The sequence below is a fragment of the Dysidea avara genome, chromosome 6, assembly GCF_963678975.1.
Source record: "Dysidea avara chromosome 6, odDysAvar1.4, whole genome shotgun sequence".
NCBI lineage: Eukaryota > Metazoa > Porifera > Demospongiae > Dictyoceratida > Dysideidae > Dysidea > Dysidea avara.
In genome coordinates this window covers 34,880,213-34,897,995 of record NC_089277.1, presented here as the reverse complement: position 1 = coordinate 34,897,995, position 17,783 = coordinate 34,880,213, and the positions used below count along the sequence as shown (strand labels likewise).

Genomic DNA, 17,783 nt, shown 5'->3' with positions numbered 1-17,783 from the left:
GTGTACAAAAAAAGTGTTAACAAACAAGTAAACAAAAAATGGAATTTTAAACTAGAGGCATGTCGATAAAAAGTACTGAAACAAACTGGAGTAGTGTATGATATTAAATCACAGTAAAACAATAAGAAGTGTTATATCCCTATTGTGCATTTCCATTAGGTATCTTTAGCACAGTAGGGATATAACACTTATTGTTTTAATATCATGCACTACTCCAGCTTGTTTCTGTAGTTTTTATGGGACCATAGTTGAAAATTCTAATTGTTTTGTGTACTTGTTAATGTAAAGAAGTAGTCTTTGTAAAAAGGTACAGTATAACCACAAAGTGGTCTTATATAAGTCATAAGTATTCCTTAGCTATCTGTGGTCTTTGTCCAGAGCTGGTCTAGTAGTCTTTAAGGTGTAAGGGTTTCACTCTAGGATACATGTATATAATTTAACCTAGCAACTGAACTATATGCAATGCTGACTCAGTCAATTATTTTCCTTCACAAGAATGGTTAGGCTAAGTTAGCATGCTAAACTCAAGCCCACAATGCAAAACTTTAAGCAGCTCTATATAAAGAATCAAAGGGAATTGCTGCTTTGTAGCTGCCTCATAAGATGGCAATCTTGTGCCCGGCCAGGCTTGCGCTAATGTACAAACACTGTCTGGTGACAATGCTAGAATTTCTCTGGCCCAGAAGTGTGATCCAGCCAAAATATTGGCTTACCAATCAGAATTAAGTAGTCGCATAATCGTTTAAAATCAGTGAAAAACCATTCAAAAATGGTTAGGAATAAAGTAAACTCTGTTCATTTATCGTATTAGTAGAGGATAGAGTTCCATTTTTGGTGAAATGTCAAATCACAAATTATAAGGTGGGGTCGGAAAACACAACTTGACAACAAATGTCTTGAGCAACCTAGGTTCTAATAAACTGCTTTAAATAGTCTGCTTTTTCATCTACTTCTGATAAATTCATGCGATTGTGTAACTCATCAATTCTGATTGGCCAGCCAATATTTTTCAAGCATTGTCACCAGATGTTGTTTGTGCATTAGTGCGAGCCTGGCTGGGCATGAGACTGTGGAGATGGGTGACACTTGGATTGTTGATTTGATTAGATATTTGATACTGTCTTGCAAAGTATCGAATACCAATGTGTTTCAAAACTTGCTGAAATGAAGGTATCTTGGTACACAACATAAGCTTTTTGCTAGCCATAAGTACAAACAGTGCTTTAGATAGCTTAATCAAGAGTAAAAATGCCATTAAAAAATAGATTGTGATACATCCACTGTCCATATACAATGAAATTTTACTAATTGATCATGTGAGCTTGACCCTTTTGGTATCAAGTATAGATACTCACTTCAAATTGTATGCTATCATTGGTATCAATACTTTTGATATGGTATCGAAACTTGATATCATATCACCCATTTCTACTGCCTCACATCAAAGGCAGTTATGGTCAGGGAAATACATGAAATATAGCCTTGTGGTTTCCTTTGATCTGAGGTGTGTATATTTTGTCTTGCAAATGTTGTAGTTGGTTCTATTTGTGACCCACTGAATGAAAACCCGACTTGTTTCCACAATTCTGTTTTTGAGACAAATGCACATTGGGTAAAAAACATGTGCTACAAAAAAAATTTTTCCTATGTTTTAATTACTTCAGTAAACAGTGAAGGAAGACACAAATTAAATTGTATATATACCAATCTTCATGGGAGTAGGAACATTTTGTTTCGTTTCTGTACCATGAGCAAACATGAGTTTTATGTGTTTGTTTGCATTGTGGTAAAATGTACTTTTTGTCATCATTTCTAAGTTTGAAGAAGGCCTTCTTGTTTAATAGCATGGGTACATTATTTAGGCCAAAAACTATACCTTGATGATTGCTGCAGTTCATGGTGAATAAAAATGACACAAGTCCCAACTCCTTAGTCCATTGCACTCACGACTTATAATTGATTAAACGAGTGCAGAGGTGCTATTCGAACAGTTGTTATTCAAAATGCTGCATAACGGGTTGAACATAGCTGACAACGAAACGTAATGGATACTTCACTTTTCAGAGGATAATGGGGGAGCGTGGCACCATTTCAGATGCGGTTTGTGTGGGTTCACCAGTCATAATAATTATTTACAAAGAAAATTAACAAACAAGTACACAGAAAAATTTGGAATTTTCAAATCTAGAGTAGTGGCCATATCAAATCGATAAAAAGAACAAGTTGGAGTAGTGCACGATATTAAATCACAGTAAAACAATAAGAAGTGTTATATCCCTACTGTGCATTTCCATAATGGTATCTTGAGCACAGTAGGGATATAACACTTCTTATTGTTTTACTGTGATTTAATATCGTGCACTACTCCAACTTGTTTCAGTACTTTTTATCGATTTGATATGGCCACTACTCTAGAGTTGAAAATTCCAAATTTTTCTGTGTACTTGTACCATAATGCTTTAGGAATGAAATTTTTAGTCCTTAGTACTGTAAGCTTTTAATTGACATTATGATGCAAGTTATAGAATGCAAATATTTTGTTCCAGTAATGAGATATGACCTGTAATGCGATGGGGTGTAGTTTGTGCCCACATGCCCTGTTTTTGCAGGCCCAGTTACATATTGTGTTATATGTTTATAATTTTTATTTTATAGTTATAACATGATTACTCTGGATATTACAAAAACATACGCACGAGTGCCACAGGCACGAGTGCATATATTTTTGTCATATCCCTTGTAAGCGTGTTATAACTATTTTATAGTTGTAACACGCTTACAAGGGATATGACAAAAATATATGCACGAGCACCGCAGGCGCGAGTGCATATATTTTTGTCATATCCCAAGTAATCGTGTTATTACTGTCATATTCTACACCCCAGTAGATGAAACGATTATAGATAGAAAGGTATAGTGAAACAGAACCTGTTGAGTAGACATCCTTGATCGATCAGACATTTTAGAGTCTTTAGCGGTGCCATGCCCATCTACTCACGATTATTGAAGTTAGTGAAGGAGACAAGAGTTCATCAAAAATTGCTCAGGTGAATGAATAATTGTTGGTTGATTTAGGTGCTTGTTATTAGAGACTTGTTTATCGTTTAGATAAGGATTTCGCGGAATGTGTGAAGTTACACCATATATAGTAAGCGTAGCCACAAAGCGTGGTATATCAGTTATATACCATGGTATATCAGTTATATATCACAGCACGGCGCTTTTGATCTCAACCACCGGTGTGGTATATAGTGACATAAACCTTGGTGATATATGATATAAGTTTTTCTATATCATTGTAGCACTATGCTTGTGTAATGATTTCATTGGATGATGTGAAAAATGCATATTGAATGGCTTCAGTGTTAATACACTATTCTTTTAAGCATGTGAAATTCTAACCCTACCATGTGATAGACTTTTCAATAGGGTAACGGCATTCCACCAATGCAGAAAAATATCTACCAATCCAATGCCGATACTTAGCAGTAAATTTTCACTGATACAGATACCAATACTGATAATTGCCACACAATTTACATGCCTCTCAAGTTAGGTATGTGTGACTGCTCTATTAGATTATTTATTGTGCAGTGATTGTTCTATTAGAGTATTTTGATATTTTGCATGCAAAGAGAATTCTAACCAGTGCGCATTCTATTAGAGTAGCACATGGTATTAAGAGACCATAAGCCACATACAGTACCCACCTTAATTTTTGTGCACCATCAAAATGCATAAGTTTGCAGATGCCGACTAATGTACCTTGATTTGCACTAAACATCATCTCCTGATAGAAAACAGTATAGAGATTAGATTACATGTACAACTTAATGTGATCTAGTACAGTGAACAAACACCATTATGAGCACTAAGTGTTATGGATTATTGCTGAATTCTTACCTGCAGATTGATATACTACACTAAGACGCTGATCATGTGTACCAACACAACAACATTGTTGGTTGTAATGCTGAGGGTATCCAACTTAATCTTTTATCCCCGAAGTTAAAAAAGTATTTCGTTATACACGACGCGAACATCTCTATAGTAGCTCTCACAACATGCAAGCATTCAAAGATACAAGCGCCTTACCCTATGTGTATGTTCTATTAGAGTAATTAGACTACTATTAAGTTAATACCGGTATGATACCAAAATGTCGATCAACATACCGTCATCATACAGTACAGTAGTACTGTATATTAGGGATCATGCCAAACTGGGCTTTTCCAGCCCAAAATATCACCGTAAACCTAAAACCAGCTTCAATTTCCCTTCATAACAACTTGGCGGTATTGGTTAGGCACAGCCAAGCCCAAAAATGTCTTCAGATTAACCCCAAACCCTTCCAAAATGTTTACATGGAAATTAAAAAGAATTATTTAATAGAATTTTATTCTAACTAACTGATGCCTTTATGCAGACAAGCATAACTCTACAATGGATATAGCTACAGGCTTGATTTCTTCACTGTTCGACATCACTTCATCCTGAGATGTGCCTTTTCACCAACCGCAGTATGTACAATGCACACATCATGGACTTTCTTTTGTACTCAGTTCTTTTTGCTGACAATGCAAGGTGTTTATTTATTGCAATAGTGGTGCATTAGTGCTAATAATTTATTTAGTACTTGCTGCTGGATTTTCTGTGCTGACCAGTACATTTGCTTCTCGTGTGTTTGAGTTTAACTGATTGTTCCAGACAACAGATGGAGGATTAAAAACTCATTCTTAGCAAAGTAGAACAGGTCACGTGCTGATTAATTTGCATGGTTTAATTGCTTGTGTTTCTTAACACACTGCTTTGCTGTGTATTATAAAGTTTGTACTAAGCCAGGTATTTCATTCTATAAACACTGTTAATTGTTTGTTTCTTGTGTGTTTGTGTTCAACTGAGTGCTACAGACGACGGGTGGAGGATAAGACCTTGTTCTTAGCAAAGTAGAACAGGTAAGTGCCGATGTGTTGGCACAATTTAATCGCTGGTGTTTCTTAACGCACTGCTTTGCTGTGTCAGTAAGATAAAGTATGAACACTGTTAATTATTTGTTACTCGTGTGTTTGTGTTGAACTGACTTCTACAGACGATGGGTGGAGGATAAGAACTCGTTTTTAGCAAAGTATAACAGACACGTGCTGATTAGTTGGCACAGTTTAATTGCTTGTGTTTCTCATTAACGAACTGCTTTGCTGCCTGTGTATATTGTACTAAGGTGTTCATTCTATGAACACTGTTAATTGTTTGTTTCTCATGTGTCTGAGTTCAACTAACTGTTCCAGATGATGCCAGGGTGGATGAAATCTCGTTCTTAGCAAAGTAGAACAGAGACATGCTGATTAGTTGGCACCGTTTTGCACTGCTTTACTGTGTAAGTTCTTTGTGCTAAGCTATTTCATTCTATGAACACTGATGTACTGGCCTCAGTGGTCTGTATGCCCAGCTTGTTACAATTGAGATTGGTTGCTTAGAGCATACACCTGCGATGCGGACCAGCTTATCTCATCCGTGCAAGTTACCATTAAGCCATTGGTTGATCAAGCTGCCAGAATTGCAATATTCTGCTCATACTGACAGAATTTTCAGTGTTTTCTCCTCAGATCTGTGGGCTCTGTCAGATTTAATTAATTTAATATAATAATTGATGTATGTGTGTGTTTTGTTTCTTTTGTGAGTGTGTGTCTGTGTGTATGTTTTGCCAGGGCTCCAGCTGCTTTGTCTCTGCATCTAGATTGCTTATTTATTTCCTGTACACTTGTCTTGAACCATATAAGACGTATAAATCAATCAATTAAATCAATTGTTGTAGAATATTAGTACACCAATTTATGTGCAAAATTATAGTTTATGTTCAACAAAAAAATTGATGGAGTCTTCTTTGATTGACTTCCCATGCCTGCATTAAAATTAATCATCTTTATGAAACAAACTAGTACGTAGATTAATCACCAGTTCTATAAAAAGAACAGAAACAAGTATAAGAAAAAATTTGGAATTTTAAACTAGAGTAGGGATCAAGTAGAAAATAGTGTAGCAATAAAAACTATTGAAACAAGCTTGAGTTGGTATATTATGACAGCAAATTCCTATAACACAAATAGAAGTGAATATCCCTACTGTGCATTTTACTCCGCAGCACAGTATGGATATTCACTTCTTTTTGTGTTACAGTAATTTGCTGTCATAATATACCAACTCAAGCTTGTTTCAATAGTTTTTATTAGTGCACTATTTTCTAGTTGATCCCTACTCTAGTTTAAAATTCCTTATACTTGTATCATTGAGTGGTACTGCAATGCTGTGAGCAGACATCCCTGAGGGATTAGTAACATTTTAGTTGAGTTTTGCTGCTTGTAAAGTAGTGATCACATGCCCTGCCCTGAATACACTCTGTGGTTGCCTATGTTGTGGTCACCCACAACAAATACAGTAAACAAATTTTGTGGTTAAGATGCAGTACCAGCCTACTTGTAGCATGTTGTGACTATGTGTATGTTAGATACCCACAGGAGGTTTTTTTTCAGAAGGTTGACAACCCGAGGGTGCGGTTTGGTCACCGAGGCGTAGCACTAATTAGTGACCAAGGCACAGCCGAGGTCACTTATTAATGCCCGCCAAGCTACCAAACCAAGCACGAGGGTTTTAACCTACTAAAAAATGATAGTGGGTATCAAACCTATTTAGCATGCAGCTTATTACCAGCACAGACAAAAGAAGCACAGAGTCATGCTAAGTAAGGTCCTTTTCAGCATGTTTCTGTGTGCTGCTGGCTAGCTAGTTGTGAATGTGGAACATTGTTGGGGTAGCTGTAATATGCTGGCTCATTTGGTGTGACAGCTAGCTTGGTTAAGTGCTGGTATGGCTGATAAAGGTAAAAACCCGAATCTCACTAGCCATACAACTACTTATTAAATCAGTGACATAGAAAACTCTTTGAAGTGTTGTTGAATTTACCATAACAGTCTCACATGACAACAGGTCTCTAAATGAAACTTAGAACTCTAACCTCAGATCTCTAAGTGTATGAATAACCTCATTAACTGTGTCAACATCAAAGAGAATTATTCATGCTGCTTTCTAAGTATTTATAACCTGTTGAACATTAGTAGCTTTTCCTTGTGGGGTGACACCTTACAACACTTTGTGCTTTTCTTGTCTCTTACTTTTTACTGTGAATTTGATGATATACAATAATATCATGATATTTAGTGTACATGATATGTGACTGGATTTTGGAAAAACGATCCAAATCACATATTAGAAGTTTCGAGATAAACGGTTTCAAAGAATTGAAGCCAGCATAACTCTCCAAGGATAGCAGCAAGCACGTGTATGAAATTTACACATAAGATGCATCAATCTGTTACCTTTCATGCCACTTCCAGTACTTGTAGCTGCTTGTAGAGTTTCCCGCCAAATAAGATAGAAAATCTGAGCAGTTGGATGAGCGAAGTAGTATCACGAGTGCTCACAAAGGGTGGAGGGTGGGGGGTGGCGGAGAGGGCAAGAGATAGACTTCAAAATGGACGATTGGAGTCCAGACACGAGATTACAGGGCTGTGCTGGCTCCTTAGTGGCTGATATGTAGCAAAATCAACAGAGAAATCGTCTGGCCAACATTATAAGGCTGTCCACCAGTAAACCACTGATTCTTGCCAAGCCAGGTCCTTCACAAGGCCTGAAACCACCATTTGAGCACTCCACACCACCCAGAAAAGACGTCTGTTAAAACCAGCCTTGAGTAGTTTGAGTAGTACTGAGGGTCAAAACTAGTAGTACGATAGTGTAGCTATCCACTGGTGGTGTTGGTTTGATTTTGCCTGATGTGCGATTTGGATCGGTTTTTTAAAATCTGGTCACATATTATATCGTATTCAATATGGGAGTGAGCTACAGTTTACAGGCATTAAAGTAAGTTTCTGTTTGAGTTCCTTTGTAGTGAGTTTTAGTCAGTGTTAGTGTACTGAAAATTAACTTCATAGTTACGAGATTGTAATTATACAAGCTATAAACTGTGGTGATGGACGTTTTTACAAAGCAATAGATTCCAGTGGTATGGAGTGACATCATGTGGCATGCAATGGCTAAAAAAGCAGCAAGAATTACTCCCAAGATAGAATGATGGAGCCAGACAGTAATGATTCTTCAACATACAGCCTGTACAGTGCTGGGACAGATCACCGGAGCAACTGAAATTAGACACAGACTAGTTTTGATATTTGCTTATTCCATTGCAAATAGTATAGTGCCACTGTAGAAATGATTAACATTTTATAGCAGGTGTAAAAGTACTGTACTAGTGTGTTTTTGTATTACAATATCCATATTAGGCTATTTGCTCCATTAGTAAACAATACCATTTGTAGTAATGAACCAGTCTAAGTGACTTGACCACAGGGTGATAAGTTAATTATCTCTGAGTGATACAGTACCTGCTCTGTCTACCTGTATGGTAGTTATTATCCAGTGTGGCACTTTGACACTCCCACACACTAGAACATAAATACTGTATTGTGCTAGATTTAGCATCAGATCTGTTGATGTTTTATCATTCAATTCAATTATTACTGGATAACCAGTAATAATGATCTGTACATTAACCTGTTAATGATACTCTGTCCAGTTTCACAGCTTTATGTACTATATAGATCTAACTTCTCTTTGTTCTACTTGGTTGTGTTATTCCATGCTTTATAGTCTATTGAATTGTGTAGCTGAGAAACAAGGTGATCACCTGATTGAGCTAAAACCAGGAGTGAGAACAGGACCAGGAATGAGAGAGGTAAGTAGGTAAACTGGGATGGAGAGTTGGAGAACACATCACTTTAATTCTTTTGGAACAAATATACTAAGGGCCAACAAGAGTTCTAGAAAGTGGAAACAGTCTAATATAGTTGCATTATGCTCATATTTTATATTTTACATTACGATGCTTTTAGGGGGCTTTGCTGGATCCTACCAAAGCAACTAATGGAGCAGTCAACTGATATATATATATATCATTTACAATTGCAATGTCTACTATACAGGAGTACAACCAGGTTTCTAATGGAACAATCATTGCATTAGCTTAAAGTCACTGTAACCCAAAGACAACAAGCAGACAAGCAAAGATGAGATTCTGTCCACTTTTGTTAAAGAAAAACTGTTATTTGAGTAATATTATTGCTCTATTAATTAAAGCATATTAATTGTTACAGTGGAAGAACTTCCAAAAGTATATTTGATGTAAAACACAAATATGAAAAACAGTAATCTGTTCCCACTCTCTCAAAATGTAGTCGCCATTACTTACATGCTGTGAGACAACTAAAGTCATGTGATCTTCCAGTCATTATACCTGTCCTAACGAATTATTATTATTATTTTTGGACGCACTTTTGACTTGGAAAATTTTTCATGTTTTCTGAACTTACTATTTTTCTTTGTTTTACAGAAAGGAACATTGTTTGCAGAGAAGGAAAGGATCACACTGAAGTGATTCGCTCATCCCTCTGTATTAAGTGTGGTTCTCGTCTTCAAAGAAGTTATGAACAGCAGACAAGATTTTACGTGGATGGACATTTCTTCCCTGGCTGTCGCCCTGTCATCTCAAAACACTTGCGTGACTTAATGGCTGAAACTTGGAATGAAGGCATGGAAGGATAGAAGGATACTCGTAAGAATGGAATTGAATGTGTAGTAGACTCTATGTGACTATCGAGAGCTGTAATATCCTTTTTTGCTATGTACCCTGAGACAGTGAAACTACCTACAGTGCAGCTATCTTGTACTTGAAGTAACTGTCATTAAGTATGTATGTATCCAGGTTGTGACCACAGTAGCTTGTTTGTTCTGTGTAAAGTTGACATCTTTTTCATTCTACTAGTGTTTGCAACTACTGGGGTATAAAAAGGTTAGCACTCACTTTAGGCCACTCCAAATAAATTCTGTTTTTCCCTAATCCACCACCTGCATCTGTTTACTCCCAGCTCTAAAAGTTCCATTATTCCATTATTTTCTGGTTTTTCAATTTTGTAAGGTTGTCAGCTCACGTGTCAGCATGCTATCAAGTTGGCACAAGTTCATGTTTGTGTTGTTTCTGCAATGTAAACGATGAAGGTACAAGCTGAAAATGTTATTATGCTGTTTGCTATGGCTGTACCTAGGCAAATAATAGGCTGCCAATTTGTAATTAAATAGACCATCCGCCCGAATGCTAATTTGCTAGAGAATTTATTTGGAGTGGCCTTATATTATTAGTTTTATTCAAAGCCTACAAAACACAAAAGGGATCCCACTAAAAGCGCCTCGTGCTTTAATTCAGGTTCCTTCCTAGTCTGGTATTAAGACACAATACATATAGAGAGAGTAGAGATGTATGTATAATAAGGCCAATAGCTTCACTTAGAGTAAGGATAAAGTACATAATAATAAATTAATATGGCCATGCTTTTATATGGAATTTTCACTAATTTTTGATAGTTGTTCACCGTCTACGTTTTAGGAAAGTGCCACCCGCACTACTTTAATTTACCATTTTTATTTCAAATAATATAGTGTGCATATCCTCTATTGAGATTAGCCTAATCCAACAATTATTGGCACCCATCTGCTACCAGCAGTAGTGTTCATAACTATTAGCAGGCAATTTACAACTAGACAGATGTTGACAATATCGTGGAGCATGCCTGAGTGAGTCAAGTTGCAAAGAATTGTATTTGTGCATGGTTGAAGATTAGCTGTACATATGCTATGTTGTGTGTTGGTATTTTGTAGGTGGAGAAGAATGAGCAAGATTGTGCAAAATTGAAAAAGGTATTGCTAGCAAAGGGCAAGCTATTTCTGACACACTTTACACTTAATATCTAATTGCAACGAATCCATATCAACATGCAAGAAATTCTGTCATTCTAGTGATGGCACTTGGATGATTAATCCATGGAAACTGTACAGCATTGGTGGCACTGGTGTCATCATGTGTCATGATTTATTTTGAGTACCACTACTAGCTACTTTGAGTGTCACTACAACCTTGAATGTCTAGGTGAGTATTAGCATTGTAAACTGTTTTTTTTTGCTGGCATAAGATGAACTGATTTTTTTTTGTAAAGAAGTGATCTCTCCTGTGCCTATCATGCTGTTATCTTGTAGCTCTTCTTAATTCTGCATGTTCTGGCATTTCTTTTGTCTGTCATGTCTGTTGCATTCCCCTTTTCTAGCATTCACTCCTCAATTCCGCTTCTTCTGGTGTTTCTCTTTGCATTCGCAATCAATTAAGTTCTCTGGACACGCATAGAGCTATTCAGCTGCATTGTCCATATAAACAATGCATGAAAAAATAAGAAATACACACACACCAGCTTTATATGGAGCGTTCGTGTCAGTAATGTACATACCAGCCTTATCACAGTCCTCTTGCATTTTCTGCTTGTCACTGTTGCCTTTGTTGTGGTTCTTCAGCTTCTTCGAAGTCTGTATAGTTCTCTTCTTCGTCTTAGCCTTTTGTCTCTATTCATGATAGCTAAATAGTCATGCTTGAAGGCATAGGTAGCTCATGTATCTATGGTAAAAAAGCCCTGACTATGAGTATACAAATTATGTGTTTAGTACGTAAGTGCTCCATGCTTGTCTGTACTTGTTCGTGCATAGTTGAATACATGAAATTTGTGTTGGCGACCTGCTTATGTGGGGCTTGCTCAGGCTCACCCCAATTAATATCAACAGAAACCCTATATTAGTGCAGTTATCACATAATCTATTGAACAAGAAGACACTATTGTAGTGCTATTACAATGCTTTTATAAGCGAATTGTTTTACATTACTGAAAACAAACACCATTAGTTATCTTGTTGTTACTCAAAGTAACTTTTTGCTGTCAAGAAGTATTGATGCTCTATATAACACAAAAGGACATCTACGCTTCATTCATAACACTACAACACTGTTGCCTATTGTTTTCTAGTCATTGCTCTTAATTGGTTTCTGAAATGCTATTTTCTGTATTTAAGTTATACCACGGCTGCAAGGGATTTTGCTGATATGTACACCCAAAGCCCGAGGGCTGCAGATGTATATGTCAGCAAAATCCCAAGTAGCCGTGGTATAAGTGATATATATCACTTGGGGTGCACTCACCTAATAGGTGGAAGAACTAACGAGAACTCATCCCGTTTGTTTTATACAGTAGCATCTGAAGATAGATCGTGGTTTGAATAGCGTGGGCTAATAGCCATCAGAACGTTATCCATATGTTAAAACATCATTACTATGCTTCAACACGCAATGTTAGAAAACTTGTGATTGTGGGATGGAGTTTATACTATTATCATATTTGTACTAAATTAAGCCAACTAACTTTGCTATTGGGACAGTAAGTAAGTTAAAGTACTTAGGACTGTAAGTTACTAACCTATTTCAAAAAAACAGTAGTAGCTTTGCTGTTCCATGATCTGTTTAAAGGCTGATAGGCGGTGGATAGAAATTCTCCTCCACGATTGCCCAAACAATTATTTTGTGCATTATCCTTTACTAACAACCAACTAGTCTATCTTAACAAATATACTCAGCTTAGCAACCACTACAAAATGAGTCCCACAATACATAGCTCTATGTCGCTTAATATAATGAGTCAAAGTGAATCGATTATTTGAACTGGCCCAGGGCAATATGCAAGTTAAACAACGAGCGGTGCCTTTGAATGCCCACACTAAAGTGGTATATATTTGGTTTAGTTACAAAAATCAATGCCACAAACATTCAAAAGTAGCCACCACTCAATGCTTGAAAATGATGTTTAGGCCTTTATTTTTGAAATTAACTGTGGTAACCACTCAATACTGAAGGTGTGGCATTTACAATGGAATATAGTATTTCATAGGAGTGGTGATAATTATGGCTAAATGGACTGCCAATAGCAGTTGTATAGTGTTGATAAAGTACTGGTACTGACACTATTTTGATCTACTATACAAATGTAACTATAGGTGCAGATAATTGTTATATGCTCCACAACTTAAATTAAAGCACCTATGTCTCAAAAGTTACCAAAAAATATTAGTAACAATCACTTACTGTCTTCTCCAGTGAGCTACTTGACATCACACTTTGGGGAGCTTCTTTAGCAGTTGCTACTTGCTCACATAATTTATCAATAGATGGTCTGGCTATTCTAATAGTACTTAAGCATTGTAGAATTGTTGACCACAGTAGATGATGTTTGACTTCAGACAGCTCCTCTCTTCTTTTCATCATTTTTGAGTATTCTGTTTTATCTGTAGGAGAAGGAATTTTCTGCATTGCTACTTGGAGAAATAAAACTCCCACAGAATATATATCTGATGATTCAGTACAATGTGAGTTATCTTCTATGACTTCAGGTGACAAGTAAGGGACATTGACAAAATTTAGTTTTGCACTGTTTGGTAGTATATTTGGGCAGATGTAATCTGTGATTTTAGCTCTGCCATCATCACTTATCAAGATATTACGACCATGAAGATTAGAATGTACCACACTAATACTGTGAAGATATTGTAAACCTTTAGCCATGTCATGACACAACTCTAGTTGTTTGTGTACAGTACATTTTCCCTTCAAACGCATAGTAAAATTATCTAAGTTTTCAGTCAGCAGTTCAGACAGTAGTATTGGAGGATTATCAGAGCTTAGTTGTAAAGCTGCTTTAAATGACTCAATATTTGGGTGATTATAGCATGCAAATTTGATTGATTTGTGCTCAATCTTTTTAGAGAACTGTTTAATTTGTTCAACAGAAATATCAGGATATCCAGAAATGAGATTTTTATGTATTATTTTACCAGCATAAGATTTACTATGATCACTAAATTTATACACAGTTCCAAACCGACCACTCCCCAGTGCCTCTTGTTGAACCAGCTGTTCCTATATGATAAATGGGAAAGAGAACACAACAGATGAAATCAAAATAGACTCATGTTACTTTTATGTACATAGCTAACCCTATTTTATTAATTTAATTAATTAATAATTATCCCTTCGAGGACCAAATTAATTTTCAAGTTTGGAGGAACGCGTAACTTTGTGTTATAAGGAAGGTAGTAGCCTTCTGTAAAATGAAGACAGATTATTGTTTGGCATTAACTTAATGGTAATTTCATACACAACAATAATATCGTAACAGTTTTGTTCTACACAAAACAGTACTTGTGATGATATGAAGCGAAGAATGGGCAATGTCATCTCCACTGAATGTCCGCTTCATTATTTCTTTATCGCATATTCATGAGGTATTCACATGATCTTTTGTATACAAATTGAATCACCATCATGTGCTGAATCTAATGGCGTTTAGTTTGATGCACTACGATGAAGTACCATCGAGATATAGCCGATCAAAGTAGCAGGTGTAGAGTAATGATGGACGATAATGGAAGAGCTACTTTTTCTTGGCGGCCTAGCAGCGGAGATTCTTTTCAAACCAAGCAATACTTGGTGTGATTTTGGCAGGAATTTCATGGTGAGTATCATGGTTTTAGCGAATTCTTTCTACTGTGCACTAATAGGTAGTTATAACGGCTTATGCGTACTAGCCCATGTACTTACGTCCAATATATTGGACTTTAACTGATAATGAGCAGTATGTACATATTATGTACGTACATATAGAACTGGTACACCTGTCATAGCAGCTTCAGAGTTTACACATAGGATAATGATAAGTTAAAACTAAAGTTACTGTAATTTACCCATTAAGTTTGTTAACCACAGTAAGTTTTCTCGTTAAGCTTCACATAATTTTTATGGCTTTGCATGTGTAAAAGTTATCCATTAATCAGTGCATGAAGCTGGATACCATTCAAGGATCTTTCACTTCTACACAAGAGTTTTAACAGTTTACAAAACTCACGTCCTCTGAAAACATGAAAACATGAAAACTCACAATGTTATGCTTTGCAGTAAAGAAAGGCATGCCACATTTTACAGGGTTAGAGCTTCCATCTTGTTATGTTGAATGTTATATATTATTTTAAACTTCCATCACATATCAAGTATACTGACTCTGATTAAAGTTCAGCCATAGCTAGAAGTTGAGAAATTATTTTAACAGGTATGTAACAGTAGCTTTTTATATATCTCCAACTACAATAAGTGGCCTGTGCTTCTTAACACTTTCAAATGATACACCACAAGGCCCATTAAAGAAAATTTCAATTCTGTAGCTATATATTCGCTGGAGTGAAGATACTATGGCCAAATTACACAAAGGCACCCATTTAGTGGTGTTCTTGGTAATATAACATAATTATAGCTTTAAAAAGAAGTTTTTTTCTGATTGCAACCATCCAAAAAAATTTCGAGGGAAATTTTTACCTCTTAGTACCTTTTGTACATTTATAACACTCAAATAATGCCATTTTGATTGAACAAGGGGGAACTATTCACAGATAGCTACTGATCCGTGAAAATTTTCTATGTAAAACTCGCTATATATTAGTGCTGAAACGATTATTCGGTTATTTGACTATTCGGTCGGTATGACACTATTCGATTTGTTAACACACTATTCAAATAATCGTTAGCACTTTGTACACTGTATTCGGATGGAAAAGCCAGCCTTGGAACTTAAGATTGTGAATGATGTGATGTATCTATGCTGTAAAATTTCTATTTTAGAAAAAATACTGTAGAAATAGCACTTAGGCTTTAGCTACCTTGCTCCCTAACAAAAGGTTTCAGTACTTATTCAATAGAAGTATAAGCTTAAAGAATAATCGAATATTCGGTCATTTTGTTCACAACTATTCGAATAGTAAAAATTGCTATTTGTTTCAGCACTACCATATATGGTACAGTGATAGCCATGCATGGAGTACAATCTATTTATTATGCACTACTATACATGGCTTCAATTATTATTACTATTTCTCTCTATTAATAGCTAGGATGAAGTGCCATTATCACAAAAATCATTAGATTCTGTGTTTGATCATTATTCTGTTAGCTGCCAATTTGGGCTACATTGATATCACTGCATTTGCAAACTACTAACCTGGGATAGCATTTCTTTTTGTCGTTTCACATCTTTCTTGGGAATGAATTTTTTAACAAGTGCTTCATTTTCTTCCTTCAATTTACTTATTTCTTTTTCTTTCTTCTCCAACTGTGAGCTCACCTCAGCTATTTCTGTACTGGTGACTTTCTGTGTGCCCTGCAATATATTTAACTTAACCCAGACCCTCCTGAAGTTCTATCCATAGCCATGCAACAACTTTCATGTTGTGTCACCTTGTATGTTAGCTCTACAATTGCCACTGTTCGTAGCTTGTTTCAGTTGTGAGTGTTGTGGTGGATTATTTAAGTGTCTGTAATAATACATGCTGTTGCTATACAATTTCTTGCTGTTCCAAACGTCTAGCATTGTAACCCCATCATAAAATATTGAAAACTTTGACCGTCCACAACTGTGTTACTATAGAGGAGCAATAAACTGAAATGCAATGAATGTGTGGAAAAGACTGGTGTTTACTCAGCTGATCACAAATTGGAATGGTAAACCTGCTTAATAACATCTGTGATATTTATAACTAATACCCTGTATATGTTATCCGTGTAATACTAATAGTACTTTGTTGTAGATTGCTGTAATTTTGTTGGTGATATTACATAATGAAATAATTTATTAATAAAAGGTGGATGTTCTTAGTACACATTATGCTAACCAGAGTAATTGAACAATGGTATATATACATACATGCATACAATGTAGGTATGTCCAGATTGAAAGGGGGTGCCTGTTTGTGCAGTAGTGTTGTAAGTTGAACCATTGATCAGCAACATATTATCTTTTGTAACATACAGTAATAGGTATATTGTACGTATTAACTGAATTAATTAAATTATAATTTTAATTGATTGGAATAATTAACTTACTGTCCAATCTGATAAAGATAGTATTACATCCTCAGGGTTATCTTTAGCTGCAGCAACTGCTTCACACACTTGATCAATAAATGGTCTGGCTGATGTAGCAGTATTCAAACACCAAAGAAGTGTGGGAAACAATATATGATGTTTAATGTTACAGATCTCTTCTTTTCTTTTGGCTATAATTGATGATTTCATTTTATCTGTTAATGCAGGAGTTTTCTGTGTCAAAACTTGAAGATAAAGAACTCCGAGAGAATAAATGTCTGACTGAGCACTGTATAGTGCTTTGTCCTCAATAACTTCGGGTGGTAGGTAAGCAACATTAGCAGGGGGAGTTGTTCCCATTACAGCATTTGAAATTACTTGTGTACTAACATAGTCTGCAATTTTAGCTGTTCCGTCAGATGTAATCAGGACATTACGGCCGTGAAGATTTTTATGTATGACACCTCTTCTGTGAAGATATTGTAATCCTATAGCCATATCATAGCAGATTTGAGTTTGTTTAGAATCTGAACATCTACTCTCCATCCGTGAAATAAACATATCCAGATTTTCAGTCAATAGCTCAAACAGCAATGTAGGTGTGCTCTCTGGGTGTACCTGTATAGCTTTTACAAATATTTCAACATTTGGATGGTTGTAATATAAAAATTTATCCGTGATTTGTTCAATTTCTACTGATAGATCAGTTAGTTTGTCAATGGAGATGTTGGGGTATCCAGGGACAAGATTTCTGTGTATTGTTTTGCCAGCATACGATTGTTTGTGGTCACTGAATTTATACACAGTTCCATACTGACCACTTCCTAGTGTCTCCTGCTGGACTAGCTGCCCCTATACATGAAAAGACATTAACACTACGCTATTGTGTTTTGTTAAATGGTTA

The 17,783-nt window shown here is 36.0% G+C and overlaps 2 protein-coding genes across 2 annotated transcripts in view; one reads left to right on the top strand and one right to left on the bottom strand.

The window, feature by feature from the left end:
* Window positions 1–17,783, top strand: part of LOC136257839 (uncharacterized) — a 196,625-nt gene that overhangs the window by 13,823 nt on the left and 165,019 nt on the right. The window lies entirely within an intron of this gene.
* The window catches only part of LOC136259431 (tyrosine-protein kinase JAK2-like), a 33,901-nt gene that overhangs the window by 14,614 nt on the left and 1,504 nt on the right, over window positions 1–17,783 (bottom strand). The window contains exons 3-5 of the mRNA XM_066052918.1: window positions 16,898–17,731; window positions 16,017–16,175; window positions 13,058–13,888 (exon numbers count right to left, since the gene is read on the bottom strand). Coding sequence (XP_065908990.1) covers window positions 13,058–13,888; window positions 16,017–16,175; window positions 16,898–17,731 — 1,824 coding nt within the window. The remainder of the gene's footprint in view (window positions 1–13,057; window positions 13,889–16,016; window positions 16,176–16,897; window positions 17,732–17,783) is intronic.